General features: G+C 38.4%; 2 protein-coding genes across 3 annotated transcripts in view; both read left to right on the plus strand.

Annotated features, from left to right (window-relative positions):
• Positions 1–1,348: 1,348 nt before the first annotated feature.
• On the plus strand, positions 1,349–9,775 carry dhx40 (DEAH (Asp-Glu-Ala-His) box polypeptide 40). Of its 2 annotated transcripts, none has more exons than XM_063016365.1 (16): positions 1,349–1,611; positions 3,214–3,359; positions 3,652–3,771; positions 3,885–4,112; positions 4,429–4,495; positions 4,838–4,969; positions 5,925–6,024; positions 6,149–6,235; positions 6,329–6,511; positions 6,622–6,702; positions 7,591–7,748; positions 7,839–7,953; positions 8,033–8,141; positions 8,422–8,586; positions 8,674–8,902; positions 9,213–9,775. In XM_063016365.1, exons 1-16 carry the CDS (start codon positions 1,437–1,439, stop codon positions 9,329–9,331), a joined length of 2,214 nt encoding a protein of 737 aa, XP_062872435.1. In that variant the 5' UTR covers positions 1,349–1,436; the 3' UTR covers positions 9,332–9,775. The 2 variants fall into 2 exon arrangements, with proteins under 2 accessions (XP_062872435.1, XP_062872436.1); XM_063016366.1 differs by having other exon boundaries at positions 8,425–8,586.
• A 1,791-nt stretch (positions 9,776–11,566) lies between these two features.
• The window catches only part of cltcb (clathrin, heavy chain b (Hc)), a 32,435-nt gene continuing 27,178 nt past the window's right edge, over positions 11,567–16,823 (plus strand). The window contains exons 1-2 of the mRNA XM_063017217.1: positions 11,567–11,974; positions 15,696–15,903. Coding sequence (XP_062873287.1) covers positions 11,933–11,974; positions 15,696–15,903 — 250 coding nt within the window. The 5' untranslated portion in view covers positions 11,567–11,932. The remainder of the gene's footprint in view (positions 11,975–15,695; positions 15,904–16,823) is intronic.

The raw sequence follows: 16,823 nt of genomic DNA on the forward strand, positions 1-16,823 counted from the left end.
TCTCATCTAAACCCGCAGAACTCTCTTGTTCTACTGAACAGAAACATTAGCAGATTTAGGAGTCCTGATTTTAAGATTTTAAGTATCGCTGCTTGTATTGGCCAGTGTATACATACAAAACACAGTCAGTCTGGAAAAATAAAAACTTACGTTAATTACATTAATCCATCTTAAAGAGCATATAGTTAAGTAAGTACTTATGTCACTGGACCAGATGTGACCTCATAAAGAGAATACACATCTTTAAAACATTTGATGATAAATGTAGCCAAGAAATGCTTTGTTTTCTTTGGCAGTTGTAGCCTAGTGGTTAAGGTACCAGACTAGTAATCGAAAGGTCGCTGGTTCAAGCCCCACCACTGCCAGGTTGCCAGTGTTGGGCCCTTGAGCAAGGCCCTTAACCCTCAATTGCTTAGACAATATACTGTCACACTAATGTAGGTCGCTCTGGATAACATTATGTACCAATACAAGTAGTGCTGCATTTATTGGAATGCATACCACTGCAATCACTGCTATTAAGTGCTCTTCAAGCTGTTTTTGAGGCTGTGAACTGAGATTCCTATCACATGGTTCTATATAAATAATATAATATTTGAATAATATAAAGACAGAGCATTGTTCATTATGTTTTTGCACTTTAAAGTAAAGAATTATTTTATTATTATGACTGGTATGAATAAGTGGTTGGTCAGGACCCCCAAAGGACCACCACAGAGCAGGTATTATTTAGGTGGTGGATCATCCTCAGCACTGCAGTGATGCTGACATGGTGGTGGTGTGTTAGTGTGTGTGGTATAAGTGAATCAGACACAGCAGTGCTGCTGGAGTTTTTAAATACCGTGTCCACTCACTGTCCACTCTATTAGACATTCCTACCTAGTTGGTCCACCTTGTAGACACCTCATCTATTACTGCTGTTTGAGTTGGTCATCTTCTAGACCTCCATCAGTGGTCACAGGACACTGACCACGGGGCGCTGTTGGCTGGATATTTTTAGTTGGTGGACTATTCTTAGTGAGGTGTTTAAAAACTCCAGCAGCGCTGCGGTGTCTTATTCATTCATACCAGCACAACACACACTAACACACCACCACCATGTCAGTGTCACTGCTGTGCTCTGAATGATCCACCACCTAAATAATACCTGCTCTGTGAAGAAACAAGGAGGTGGTTTTAATGTTATGGCTGATCGGTGTATCTTATGTAGTACTGTATAATACATAATAAAGGTTGTATCACCTCCTCTCCACTAGTCGGTAAAGCTGCACCACTCGGGTAATGGCTGTTTCTGTGGTGGAAGTCACGTGACGTGCATTGACACATGACTGAAGAAAATACAACATGGAGAGACTTTGTCTGGTTCATTCTGAATAATTAATCTAATTTATATTCCCTCAATTGTTGTCAAACTCACCATTAATACCAGTTAGAAAATGTCGGAGTTGGAGAAAAGCGGTTGGAGTGATAATGGAGAATCCACACAGCTGCCCATCACTCAGTACAGAGAGAAACTAATTACAGCTGTAAAGCAAAACCAGTTTCTGGTTGTAACTGGTGAAACTGGCAGCGGCAAAACCACCCAGTTACCCCAGTATCTGTATCAAGCTGGTAAGCTACTTTCCAGCAAACACAACTAAGTAGTCTCTATGTGTTATTACCGCTATTATTGTACATTTGTAACGTTACAAAGTCAAAATCTGTAACTTCATGTAGTAATTCTACAAGAAATCTGTTTCATAACGTGCCAGCCTGCTTCTCTAGCTCAACATTGTAAAATCCTTCAATTATGTCAATAATTTTATAATCTGGAATGTTGTACCATATGTTAGTCAAGTGAAAAACGGAATAAAAGTATTATTTTTAAGTGTTATATCCTTAGAAGTACTTAACAGCCAAATAAATAAATAAACAGTGAAGATATATTCAACCAAGACACCTATATTATCACTTAACTACAGTATTACTATCTCCAGTATCTGCAAAGTAAAAAAAGTGTTAGCTTTTAGCCTAACTTTTAGCCTTGTTTTACCTGACAAAATGTTATTTACATTTAAAAGTAAAAATAACGTAAAGGTGAAGTTAAAAGCACCAACCAATTTACAACTTAAAATGTGTGTGTTTGCTGCGTTATAAGATATAGTTAAAACAGTTTTAGGATTTGTAACATACTGGTTTATTTACATTTCCAGCATTTAGCAGACTCTTTTATTTAAAGCGACTTACAGTAGTGTGACAGTATTGTCTAAGCAATTGAGGCTTAAGGGCCTTGCTCAAGGGCCCAACAGTGGCAACCTGGCAGTGGTGGGGTTTGAACCAGTGATCTATCAATTACTAGTCCAATACCTTAACCACTGGACGGCACGGTGGCTAAGTGGGTTGCACTGTCGCCTCACAGCAAGAAGGTCCTGGGTTCGATCCCCAGGTGGGGTGGTCCGGTCCGGTCCGGGTCCTTTCTGTGTGGAGTTTGCATGTTCTCCCTGTGTCTGCGTGGGTTTACTCCGGGGGCTCCGGTTTCCCTCCCACAGTCCAAAGACATACAGCTGCGGTGAATTGGAGATGCTAAATTGTCCATGACTGTGTTTGATATAATCTTGTGAACTGATGAATCTTGTGTAATGAGTAACTACCGCTTCTGTCATTAATGTAACCAAAAGTGTAAAACATGACGTTAAAATCCTAATAAACAAACAAACCTTAACCCCTAGACAACTACTACTACTATTACTGTTCTATGTCATATAGTAAAAGCCACCTCATTTAGCACAACATTATTTGTCCCAAATGTACTACTAATAAATATTATTTTTACAAACTTATTGTAGGATTATGTGACTATTCTTACAGACATGTAGTAAAAACTTGTGGCTTGTCACTAGCTACATTTAGTCACGATAGCTACATCTTAGCACAGCTATCACCATCTCTAACTGTAAAGATATAAAAATTAATGTGTATACTCACAGTCTAAGCTTTAGTAAGTATTATGTTATCTAATAGTGTTTAGGATTGACAGCACTAAGTTTTTGAAATAAAAATAACAATCCAGTTTGTTTTAGTCTAGATAATTCAACAATTATCATTAGTGTTATGTTTTAATAATTAAATGTGGCTCATCAGGACAAATACAGCTGCAATGTTTAAAATGTTTGTAAGAAGTTTTGTCTGTTGTTATTGGGAATTCAATTCACAAATAAATGCATTTGTGTTTAGGTTTGTGTAAAGGTGGGAAAATCGGTGTCACACAGCCACGGAGAGTAGCAGCCATCACTGTAGCTCAGAGAGTTTCTCAAGAGTTGGGAGTCACTTTAGGACATCAGGTCGGATACCAAGTACGCTTTGATGACTGCACTACTCAGGTAAGGAAAAAAGTATTCTCACAGCATGTAAACATAGTATCTTTGAGCTGAATCTGGCATCTACGGCAGAATTTCAAGCATTTATCAAAGTACATTTATTTATTTTAGTTCAGTGTCCTATATAATAATAAACTGACATTAATATACTTACGACCACCTAAGGACTGTGTCGTAACCCACCTTAACAACCTTTACATGAACAAATTGTCTTCCTTTTTATCAACTTTTGTTTGCTTTCTAAAACTGTATGCTTATCAAATTCCTCTTGTAATTAGTGACTTTTTCTGCTTAGGACACTGTGATTAAGTACATGACAGATGGCTGCATGCTGAGAGAAATCCTCACAGACACGAGCTTAACACAATACAGCATTGTGATCCTTGATGAAGTTCATGAAAGAAGCCTTAACACGGTAAACATATCCATTAAAGCGTTTCTGATTTAAAGTGCTTCTGATTTTTAGTTCCATTCTAAGACTTTGGATGTGTTTGTGTGGTCCTCAACTTTTTTGTTTTTGTTTTCCAGGATATCTTGCTTGGACTGCTGAAAAAGACGCCATCTCGGGCCTCCCATGGTCGCAAGAGTCCTCTGAAAGTGGTGGTGATGTCTGCTACCCTGGAAACAGACAAGATTAGTGCCTTTTTTGGACAATGTCCTGTATTTGTTATCCCAGGAAGAACCTACCCTGTGAAAGAGCTATTCTGCAATATGATTGGGCCAAAGGAAAAAGAAGGTTCTGCATATGTTAAGGCGGTGAGTTGGAAATTGATCCTGAGGTTTTGAAAGCTGGTTATTCACACACACACACACACACACACACACACACACACACACACACACACAAATCTTATTCTTTAAAATGTATGTGAAATACAAGTTAAAACAAAAATAGTGGTTGATTAATCTAGTATGACAAACACAATGCAAAAAATTCAATACAGGTGAAAACGAATGTACGAATCTCTGCTTTCTTTTTCATTAACATTTCAAATACTAACCCTAAAAAAACCTGGTAACATATACGTTTTAATAAAATGTTTGATGAAAGGTCCTCTCGTTGCCTCTGTAGGTTGTAAAGATGGCTTTAGATGTTCACACTAATGAATCATCTGGAGATATTCTCGTATTTCTGACAGGTAAGCAGGGATGTTTGTGTTATGTTCAACTACTTAGAGCAGGTACTAAAAGGTTTATTGTGATTTGTACTGCAATCCAATGTGTTTTAACCAGTACTGCTTTTTTTTGGCAATCGTATTTTGCTGATCTGATACAAACATACTGTTAGTAATTATATCGTTATACAAAGTAAAGTGTTTATCTGATCAAATTCATATCATATCAGGTTTATTCACAACACTCAATGTACAATGATATATAAATTGTATCAAACACCAGCTGGGTGGTGATAAATCAGCACTTGTCTTTATTTTTTCAGTAGTTGTAATATGTATAATGTATTGATTTTATGTGTTTTTCAGGTCAGTCTGAGATTGAGAAAGCCTGTGACATGCTCTTTGAAAAAGCTGAGTCTATAGATTATCGTTACGATGTGTACGATCGAACAGTGGAAGGTCTTCTCATTCTGCCCTTATATGGATCCATGCCAACAGGTAGCTTTACTCAGAATTAGCCTTTAACCTGGTGATTAGTGTAATGTTTTGGGGGATGTGACAAATATTAGTTTTAAGGCAGGGTGGCTGATTAGGATTATATTAAAATAATTATATAAACTGATATGTATCAGCCACACTCATTGCTAACTGGTGTGTTTAATGAATTATACTGAGTACATTTTATACACATATATTTGTGGCAGTGGTTAGGGGAAGACCGTGTCCTGTTCTAGCTGCATGACATGGTTTGATAGGTTTGGTGTGAAGGAATTTCAGTGGTCTACACAGGCTATGATTCTTATTGAACACAGTGCCTGACCTTGCAGATGATTTATTGACTGAATGACCACACAGTCCCCACAGACACACTCTGTATTCTTGTGTAAAGCTTTCCTAGAAGAGTAAAGGAACTGGAAAAAGGGCCTTAATAATTCAGGATGGGATGACCACATACATTTGGCCAAATATTGTGGAGTTGGGGGTACAATCAGGGATGGTCATAAGTTTTCAATATAAGATTTAAAAGATAGAAAAAGCTGTTTAATATGGTTCCATTTGCCATAACATGTATGTATATAAGATTTTGTATTCATAACTATACATTAATCATTTTGTGGTCTACAAGACCTGATCATGTAAGAAAAGATTCTAGTGGCTAATTGTGCAAGTTTAAGAGCAGACAACCTCTTTCTTTTAGCTGACACATCAGTATCACAGCGTTTGTCACCTTAAATGTTAACCTCCACTGAACTTCTTTAATAAGTAACGATGAGCGATCTTCACACATGGCTATGCATTGCTGTTTATGCTTCATTAATGCATTGTTTTTATAGAATTTTATTTTATTATCTAATGAAAATGTCCCTACTAAACATTAGATATGCAACTGATATGGCTGATCTGTGTATAACCATCCAGTGAGATGATTTTTTCATGTTTCCTCTATTTACAGATCAGCAAAAGCAGATATTTCAACCTGCTCCTGCAGGAGTGAGGAAATGTGTTGTGGCAACCAACATAGCAGCGACTTCCCTCACCATTAATGGAGTCAAGTAAATTACAACAAAACTCTTAATACATCTGATAGCAAATGATGTAATGTCCTTATACATATAGGGTATATTAACGCATGCAACAATTACTGTGATTACTAACTGGTTTCTGTTTGTATTTCAGATTTATAGTTGACAGTGGATTTGTGAAACAGCTAAATCACAACTCGAACGTTGGCTTGGACATCCTAGACGTGGTGCCGATATCAAAGTAAGAGATAAGTCAAGCCGGTCTCGATACACAATGGCTTTGTAATTCATATATTAGATTTTTTTTTTTCCTCATGGCTGTGTTACCGTGCAGAAGTGAGGCTCAACAACGAGCAGGCAGAGCTGGAAGAACCTCACCAGGGAAGTGCTTCAGGATCTACAGCAAGGAATTTTGGGAGAAATGCATGCCTGAATACACCGTTCCAGAGATACAGCGCACCAGTCTGACTTCTGTTATCCTCACACTCAAATGCCTTGGAGTTCATGATGTCATCAGGTATTGCTTTATTTGAGTTTCAGCTGAGGTTGGTTGTTGTTGCTTGTTCTTTGTGAATCTATATCTGGGAATCTATATGTCTATAATCTATATTGTGCTTTATTGTATAGGTTTCCTTACCTGGATCGTCCAGAGGAAAGATTTATCTTGACTGCATTGAAGCAGCTCTACCAGTTTGATGCAATTGACAGGTGAGTGACATTGTTTAAATTTTTTTTTTCATATAATAATTTTCACAGACTGGTCAGGCTTGGGGTGGTCCAGTGTCACTCGGCACCATTGGACACAAGGCAGGACTACACCCTGGACAGGGTGCCAATAGTGTTCCACCTGTAGCCAGTCCACCTGTGTTTGGGTGGTGGAACAAAACTAGTATTAGGGGGAAACTCATGCAGGCATAAGGGGAACGTGTGTTTACTTTTTACAGATGAGCTACACTCATTCTAAAGTTACTTTAAAATTCTAATTTTGTTTTAGGATGGTGGAAATAAGAATTGAATGGTTGATGACATTTGACATGTTCTGAATCATGAATTGATCTTGTCACTAAGATATTGCAAACAAAAATGCATTTATCTAAATTGAATTGTTGTGATAAGCAGTTTTACATGAATCCCTTGAGGCTGGTCAGCTTTGCATAACAGCATTTATGGTCTGGGGAAAGTCATTGGAAAAGTAGGTTATAAACGGTGCTCATTTCAGCAGATTACACATGAGATTCCACATTGAATTAACTATATGGCCATGTATGGGCTTCTTGGACATAACATTCTAAAACTATGACCCAATTAATTTGAAATAAAGTAGGGGTGTTCACATCCTTTGGTCATATATTGTACTTCATGACTGGCTATGAATTGCATCATTAAAAGTGGTGTTCACATTGTTCGCAGTTTGCTTTAGACAGTCTAGGCAGATCGTTTTTTTGTAGTTCTCTCAAATTCCCTCAGGCATCTGTGCCACTTGAGTGCCCCATTAAAACAATATGTACATTTATTTAAATGGTTTTCTATCAAAAAGATGCAAACATGTTGTGTGTAAACACTCTAATTCATCTAATATATCTTTCTTGGACAAAGGAAAGGTAATGTGACCAGCCTGGGAAGACTGATGGTGGAGTTTCCTCTTCCTCCAGGACTTTCTCGTGCTCTGCTGAAATCTGCTGCTCTCGGCTGTGAGGAGTTAATGCTCCCTGTGGCAGCCATGCTGTCAGTGGAAAACATTTTCATCCGCCCAGGTAACCTTACTGACAAAAACTCAGATTACAGTGATCACAAAATGTTTTTTGGCTCATGAATGTAAATTGATTAACATACTGTCCTTTCAGGTCTTCCGGAAAAACAGAAAAAAGCCGAGAACATTCACAGAGAGCTAAGTGCTTCTGCAGGCAGCTCTAATGATTTTCTTATGCTTCTTTGCATTTTTCAAAAATGTAAAACAAGGTAAGTCTGTAAGGTTTACTTTTATTTTTGAAGAGTAACACTATAACTTTATCAGTATGTGTCTGACCCTTATTTGTAGTGACAATCCATCCAATTGGTGTAAAGATCACTGGATCCATTGGCGGGCGCTCAAGTCAGCCTTTAGTGTCGAAACTCAACTGCGAGAGATCCTTCTCCGTCTCAAACAGGTATTCTATTAATTTTGGATAAAAATTCACAAAGTTTTAAAGTTTTGTTCCACTGCTAGTGCAGACATTAGAAGTGATGGTTGCAGCTGAAATTGGGTGAGATCTGGCCTTGCCTTTTTGAGTAGCCCCAATTAGAATCGAACCTGGGTCACAGTGGTGGTGGGCTGGCATGATAGACTACTGCACCACCCAGTAGCAATCCTAATTTTATCTGCAATTAGGTGAACTCTGTGGTCTCTTTTGTTGTTTTATTTTACATTCATACTTCTTTTGTTTTTAGCAGAAAGATTTTCCACATGAGGCATTTAAGGGCAACAGTAGTGAACTTCTCCGGCAGTGTCTCTGCCAGGGTTATTTTCCCAATGTGGCGAGAAGGTCTTTGGGAAAATCATTCTGCACTATGGATGGACATGGCTCTACAGTTAATATTCACCCATCATCCTCTGTAAGGAATTTTTACAGACTTGCTCTTTAAGTTGTAGTGATTATATCTAATTTTTGACTAATCACTGTAATTATGTCTTTTTCTCAGCTTTTTGGGCAGGAGGCCCAGCTAGACTGGATCATTTTCCATGATGTCTTGGTCACGTCTCGAGTTTATGTGAGAACTGTGTGCCCAATCCGATATGAGTGGGTCAAGGACCTCCTCCCAAAACTGCACGAGATAGATGTTTATGATCTGAGCAGCGTTGCTAGAGAGGAAGTAACCGATGAGGAGATGGCACAATGGGAAAAGAAAAGAGCAGCACAAAGACAAACAGGTATACTTTTCAGAAACATAGACTGAGTTCCAGGTGGTTTACTGCTTCCTATTTAAATGCATGACAAAGGATAAATAAGCTCACCTGGTGCATATAAATAGTGGTCAGCATCCAAACCAGAATTCACTGCTGAAATCCTTACTGGACAGGACAAGTATCTGAAAAGATTTTTGTGTTGGGGATTTTAATAATGATTATTAGAATATGTATATTGGATGTGTAATCGGCTTGATATAGACTTAATTGGAATTTAATCATTACCTGTTTTAAACGCCTTTTTTATGGTACTACTTTGTTTCTCATCTAACAGATACCAGTGAAGATGCATCAAGAAAGCTTGAGAAGAGAAATGATGAAAGCTCAATCTCAGAAGCCCGGGCTCGATATTTACAACGGAAACAGAACCGACTTCAGACAAAAGATTTATGAACAGTGACCACTATTTTTATTAATAGAATCTAAATTTTTAAAATAATTTCTTTAATATTTAAAGTTGTTTTAATATTTTATTTATATTTTTTACTCTTACGCTTGGGTGGCGCAGTGGTAAGGTGTGCTAAAGTACTACTGCTGAAATCTAGGGATCCCGGGTTTGAATCTCAGTGGTGCTATCGGCTGGTTGGGCGTCTGTTAGGACACGTATGGCTAATGTCCAAGAGGGGATGTGGAGGCCAAAACAGATTAGCTCTTGGGAGGTGCACTTGTCAGTGTGCTCTCAGTACTGGTCCCAAGCCTAGATAAAAATAGGAGGTTTGTATCAGGAAGAAGATCTGGTGTAAAATTGTGCCAGTATGCAGAACAGATCTGCTGTGGTGTTTTTTAACTCTTAAAATTTTGGATACTTTTTTTCTTAATAAAGCTGTTTGTAAATAGTGTTTGTAGTTTTTATAACATTCTATTTTACAACAATTTATTCAATTTATAACCTGTTTAACCTCTATGTATCAAAACAATACATTGATTAGAATAAAGTGGAAGAAGTTAGAGAAATCAATGAATAAACTGATTGATATTACTGGATTTTTGAAATAATATGAAGCAGGTAGTTTGGAAAGAGAATCTATACATATTCACATTCATTGAATGGGGGTCTGACTTAGTAAGTGGCAACAAAAAAATAGCGCCATTATAGTTTTTTTAGTATGCAAATGTAGAAATATACCAGATTGTAAATGTACTAAAGACTCAAACATAGTATTGTCCTTTTCTCTTAATTGGGACACTTGCATGTCATTGCTGGGTGAAGAATAGTGCTCCAACTAAACATATAAATCCAACAGTGTCCAGTGGTTAGAAAGTGTCCACTAATAAAAGACTGGAAAAAAACACACTGTGCTTGTAATAGCAGGTTATAGTAGGATTTGAAAGTTTCAACAGCACTGCTGCACCTGATGCAATAATACTAGAACGACATACACCACCATGTTATTGTCATTGCAGTGCCTAGAAGGGTCCACCACCCTATGGGGTCCTGTTTGATTGATAAATGGTGTACAGGGGGGATGAAGCATATAGAGAAACAGATGGACCACAAATTGTAATTAAATAGCCACAAAGTTATGTATGGTAAGGCAGTGGTAGCTTAGTGGTTAAGGTACTGGACTAGTAATCAAAAGGTTCCCAGTCCAAGCCCCACTGCTGCCAAGTTGCCACTGTTGGGCCCTTGAGCAAGGCCCTTAACTCTCAATTGCTTAGATTGTATACTGTCACAATTGCAAGTCATCTGCTAAATGCCGAAAATGTAAATACCAGAACAACATACAACACCATGTCATTGCAGTGCCTAGATGGGTCCACCACCCTATGGGGTCCGGTTTGATTGATAAATGGGGTACATTTACATTTTCGGCATTTATCAGACACCTTTATCCAAAGCTACTTACAATACAGTTACAGTATACAGTCTAAGCAACTGAGGGTTAAGGGCCTTGCTCAAGGGCCCAACAGCAGCAACCTTTGGATTACTAGTCCTGTGCCTTAACCACTAGGCTACGGCTTGCCCTGTACACGGGTACATGGGGTGATGAAGCGTACAGAGAAACAGATAAACTACAAATTGTAATTAAATAGCCAAGTTCTGTGTGGTCGTTTAGCTTCTAAAATGATGAATGTATGTACAGGATAGTGCTCAGTGAGTATCTAAAAATAGATACACGTTTTTAGTGTATTTTAATCAATTGTTATTAACACCAGTATACGACCTAAATTTGTATATGTGTTTAAAGTAAATTATTTATTGTAAGTTCAAGAACATTTTGTATTGTTTTACAATTGAAATATTTACTGCTGTTTTGGGAATGAATCAGAGTGAATCAAGTTGAAAACCGCATACTTGCGTCCTAAATAGTATGAATATAGAAGAGGCGCTAGTAATACGGCACTATACTATGTAGTATGTGAGTGTGCTAGTACGCCACTTTAGACGCAGCGGCGATTTTGAGTGCTTGCAAGTTCACCGGAAGTGACGTTCATGTGATATGCTGAATGATGTGGCAAAAATATAAAAGAGCATTTAAATAGTTTGATTTTTATTAGATTAAAGAGCCTGAATTCAGGATTTAAAGTTTCATGTATTAATTCTGTATTAAATAATTGTTCTTTGCACTGGTGAGAATGTCAGAAATGTTTCGTCCTTGGTGGCTTTGACGCTTCCGTGTTGCGCTGAGCTGAGTATCGACTTGCGCCGCCATTGCGGGTCTGAGCGCTTCAGTACCGAGTCCGTCTAATTCCAGTCCGATCGGCGGAGAGCAGCAGCAACAACAACAACAACAGCAGCAGGCGGGCGTCAGATCCCGGGGACACAACAACAGCACCCGCGCTCGGATAATCACATCCACAAGCAGCCTGCGTTTGTGTGGGATCCGTCCTTGTGTGCTGTAGCGCTCGGTGTTTTGTCGCTGATCAGCGGGGTGTGAGTGCGCTGTGTGTCCGAGCGGGAGGTCGAGCTAGCTTAGCTTAGCTTAGCTTAGCTTTAGCTTTAGCTTTAGCTTTCTGCTCTCAAGCCTCCGGTCAGAGAGCTAATCGCTCACCATGGCTCAGATATTACCGATCCGCTTTCAGGAGCACCTGCAGGTAAGACTAATGTTATTAACTACTGTTTAATAAATACAAAGGTGGGAATCTGATGGAAAGTTCCAGGGCTGTGTGTTAGATCCGAATATGCTAGCTTATCTGCCTAGCCCGGTGCTAGTTCACTCCTGCTTGAATGTGTGTATATATATATATATATATATCACGATTATTCGGCTTAACAGTCATATAAACACTTATCTATTGTATTCTGTGTGTTAAAGAATAGATGTGCTTTAGAAATAATATTAAATAAACAGAACATTCGAGAGTTTTACTTTCTAACCTAGATTATACACCTGGCTGCCTTTAAATGTAGAAAATTGTCTTTATATTTATGTCTGATTCTTCGTTATAAACACGAATAATTGACCGACTATTTACCTTAAATATATTTCGACCTTAAATATACAGAAATGCCACTAAATATAAACTACATTTAAACAAAACGAATGAATGGGAGACCTGGACCGAAATGCACCAACTCGACAAGGAAACTGGTTACTCGACTTCTTTTAGGATCACAAATGTCGCAATCGATTATGATTAATTTAAAGATAAAACACGAATCCGAAATAAAACATTTGTTTACTTTATTTAATTGATTTGAAATGCACATTTATAATCTGTAGGATCCATTGAGTATGATTTCATTTAGTATTCGAGTTCTTTCTAACGAGCATGAATCGAATAACTGTCGAATCAATGCTGAACTTTAAGTGCTATTATTAATAAACCCATGTTACCTTAATATTCAATTAGGAAATAGGAAAACTGTAATTTATCACCCTGTCAAATGTCTAGCTTGATTATTTATCATCAAGGTTAATCGTGATCAGGACCAAAAGATGATTCATGATTCATCAGTGCAGGTCTGTGCTTTTTAAAGGCTTGTGTCTATTTAACACCCTACATCAATCTCTAAAATACATCCAGATCAGATCCGGATTCAATCATTCATTACACATGTAAACACAAAGAACTGAATTTGATCCTCATCTAGATATGATCATGTCTGTTGGTTAGCCTGTTATGTTGGATTTTCTAGATTCATTGCTGGTGTTCAGTTAGGTTCAGTTTAATAATCATATGACAAGAATTCTGCATTATTATTTGAATTCACCAGTCTGGGGCTTGGCATTGTAAGGTTATATTTCTTCAGATTACAGAAAACTCAAAATCTTTGAAACTCAACATCCTTCGTCGAGAAATTTCTACCCTTAAGCGCAACGTTTTCCGTGAACTCAACATGTTCAGTTTGTTTTTTAAAAATTTCTTTCAAATGAACAATGAACAGTCGCTTTGTTCAGTGCTCGGCTTGAGCGGTGCGGAAAAAAACGCCATCAAAGTGTTAATATGAAACGAATCTGCATTTGTGTGGAATAACTGTCAAATCCAGTCTGAAAGCTCCACGTGTACCTGTGTTTATCTGGATTTTCCTCACTGTTTCACTTTTAAACTTGTTACAGCTCGGGGTTCTGGGAAATTGTAAGAATGAGCTTTTTATTTCAGTGTTTTTATATTATATTTGTGTTATTTTCAGTGTATAAGCGTCAAAAACAACCCTATTATTTTACATAAGCCTAAAGTATATGCAGTTCCACCGGACCATGGAACGCATTAACAGGTTTCCCCTACATACTTATGGGAAAAATACCTTGAAAATTAACGCCTTTTAAACTCAACTCCAGTCCCAGAACCAATTGACGTTGAGTTTCAAGGTACCGCTGTTACGTTTTAAATAAAAGAACAGGATTGTTTTTGGTTGAATAATTTCTGAATAAATCCTAGCAGCCAAATAAACATGCCACCAAAGTGTCTAAGGCAAAAAAAGAAAGTGGGAACCTGTACAGTTTAATGCAGCATCATTAATTGATAAGAAATATGATTGTACGACTTGTGGCAACTCGATTGTTGCATTAGATTATTAGAAATTAACAATAAACACAAATAGAAATGTAGGAATCAAATTAAGAAAACAGTGTTTCTATTCTTTACAGTTATCTTTGACTAAACGCTGAATATTAATACCTATATTCTCACATAATGTCAAATCTACATGCAACAGAAGGAATGAGAACTTTGTCATTAAATATGATTAGTGTAGTTTATTACTCAGTACATTTAGCCGTATATGAATGCAGAGATCTGAATTGGAGAAACATATTCAACACAAGCAAGATAGCTAAAAGATAAGCTAAGCTGACTAGCACTATTTCTTGAATGACTATTTCAGTCTGATAATAATAGCTAGCCAGCCTCAGGATCGTGCATATCACTGTAAGTAAATGGCTGCCTGACATCAGTTATGTTGTATTATTAGATACAGTATATGACCAATAGCATGTTGACTACTCATCACTGAGTTCAGGTGGTTCAGCCACACCCGTTGCTAACAGGTGCATTCTTTATTAATACCCATGGTATTGGAATTGGGTGTTCAATCTGCTCATAATTATTTGTCTTTATACTTTGAGTTTCAAAGCTGTACTTAAAACAGAAAGAAAAGAATATGCATATTTTAGTACCACCGTAACAGCTTCAGTGTGGTGCTGTTCTTTTTAAAGATGTTTCCTCAAATACTCTTTTGGTGCTGGTGATGAGGAGCGCTTTCTGACCATCCAAAATCTCCCACTGATGTTCAGCTGAGTTGAGATCTGTTGACTTTCAAGGCCACAGTAAATGATTCACCTCATTTTTATACTCATTAAACCATCCAATGACCCTCTGCGTCCTCTGGATGTGAGAACTGTCTTCTTGGAAGAGTTGCCATGTGATCAGAATAACCACTAGTCGTAGTCTGACCATGTGATCGGTCAGAATAACCTAGAATTGACTTGCAGGGATCCTTTTATTGAAGGGGACACATGGAAGCAAAGCCAGCAAAATTCCATCCATAGTGTAACAGCCCAGGACCACTCTTGTTGTTTGGGGTCAGTCATTTACGCCTGTTCCATTTTTGGGGTCTTTGCCATGGCTGAACCAATATCTGACCTTCACTAATCGACAGTTAACTGCTTTAACAGTTAAAAGTGAACAGTTGTATGCCAGATGCCCTTACTGCGTACATGCAACCCTCATTTTATCCGGGCTTGGGACCAGCACTGAGACAAGTGCACCTCCCATTGCTTAGGCTGTTTGCCTGCCCACAGACATAGCCATTCGTGATTGTAGGACCCAACCAGATCTCAGCAGTAGTAAGCTGTCGCACCTGAGCACCTCACAAAGTCGAAATACATCATGTGGGATTTTTTAATACATCCACTGGAATACCTGACTGTAGCTGTCCCTGAATATCAGTACTTAATATCAGATCAGTACATCCCTAGAAATTGCAATGAATGTCAAGTCAATGTCATATTCCCAACACCTTATGTTTAATAGTGTTCCGTTTTAAAAAGCCGTTCTGACCCTGCTATCTTAACCACACCTCACATCTGCAGAGGTGTGGCAGGACGAGATATGTAGGTGGTGGCTTATTTATTCAAATGCACATTACACATTTCTTAGCAATAATCCCTCTTTCCTGTTCTGTGCTTTAATTGTGTCGACAGTTCACTTCAGATTTAAGCAAAAATATTAGCAAACATTCCTGCCCGTTTTTTCCTCTCACTGAATTCAGCTGATGTTAGCAGAATGTGCCAGAGCCTGAACGTAAGACTTTTCCATCCTTTCCTCTGGCTTTGTCTTGATGTCCCCCCCCCCCCCCCCCCCGTGTCCTCAGCTCCAGAACCTGGGCATAAACCCAGCGAACATCGGCTTCAGCACGCTCACCATGGAGTCCGACAAGTTCATCTGCGTGCGGGAGAAAGTGGGCGAGCAAGCTCAGGTAGTCATCATCGACTTGAGTGACCCCAACTCGCCCATTCGCCGGCCCATCTCGGCTGATAGCGCCATCATGAACCCAGCCAGCAAAGTCATCGCCCTGAAAGGTACGCCACATTCCACCAGAGTTTACACACGTGCATGACTGCATCAGTTTTTGCATCACTTCTGTGATTTGGGTCTGTATTAAATTTTAGCATAACGTATTGTACTCGTCTACCATGTTTTGTGTACTCTAGTTGTATAGCGTTTATATTTAAATACTGTCCATTTTTACTTCACATTTCTGTCCATAATCACTACCGTACCAATTTTATTTGTAAACACATTAGTATTTAACACTTGTTTGCCACTTGCAGTAATTATAATAATTATAGTAGCAAAATGCCAATTGGAATTGTCTTGCTATCATAAATGCTTTGTCTGTTTTTATTCTTTTTTTTGTTCCTTACTGCTTTCTTATGTTTGCAGACGGTGAGTTCAATTTCATATATTCTGAGTTGTTGGGTTTTATGTGAAATGTGTGAGCTTTTTATGTTTGTTGGTGAGGGGGGAAAATTGTAGTTTCCGCAATTAGCAAAATCATTTTCTTTATTTTTCTCCTTTTTTGGGCTGAATGTTACGGCATGTTATTCCTGTCCTGCAGGGGTGTCAGCATAGAGTATGTCGCAGTTTTGGCAACATAGTTTAGACCACCAGCTTAGCCTAAAGTATTCTGTACATAAATAGTGAACATACTGCTTAAGATTAATAATAATGCTAGAAATATTTACATGCCCAGGGCGAAATTTCTTACCTGACGAGAACACATTTAACCTCAGTAGCATTTAAAATGTCAGGGGAGCGGCGCTGAGGTGGCACAGGGCTAAAAAAACGCCAGCTTATTACCAACCTCATCAGTTCAGATGTCAGTTCTGCTATCGACTGGCTGGGCGTCTACACAGAACGATTGGCTGTGTCTGAGGGAGGACAGGTCGAAGGGATTCCTCATTGCTGCTGCAGTTGCGGCCTTTGCTAGCTGGTTGAT

The sequence above is a fragment of the Trichomycterus rosablanca genome, chromosome 20 (genome assembly GCF_030014385.1).
Source record: "Trichomycterus rosablanca isolate fTriRos1 chromosome 20, fTriRos1.hap1, whole genome shotgun sequence".
Classification (NCBI taxonomy): domain Eukaryota; kingdom Metazoa; phylum Chordata; class Actinopteri; order Siluriformes; family Trichomycteridae; genus Trichomycterus; species Trichomycterus rosablanca.

Bases quoted from the DNA above. Each gene is read 5' to 3' on its own strand.
- dhx40 (XM_063016365.1), top strand. From the start codon at position 1,437: ATGTCGGAGTTGGAGAAAAGCGGTTGGAGTGATAATGGAGAATCCACA. The intron at 4,496-4,837 runs GTAAGCAGGGAT...TGTGTTTTTCAG, and splicing joins TATTCTCGTATTTCTGACAG to GTCAGTCTGAGATTGAGAAA. The intron at 6,703-7,590 runs GTGAGTGACATT...TCTTGGACAAAG, and splicing joins CAGTTTGATGCAATTGACAG to GAAAGGTAATGTGACCAGCC.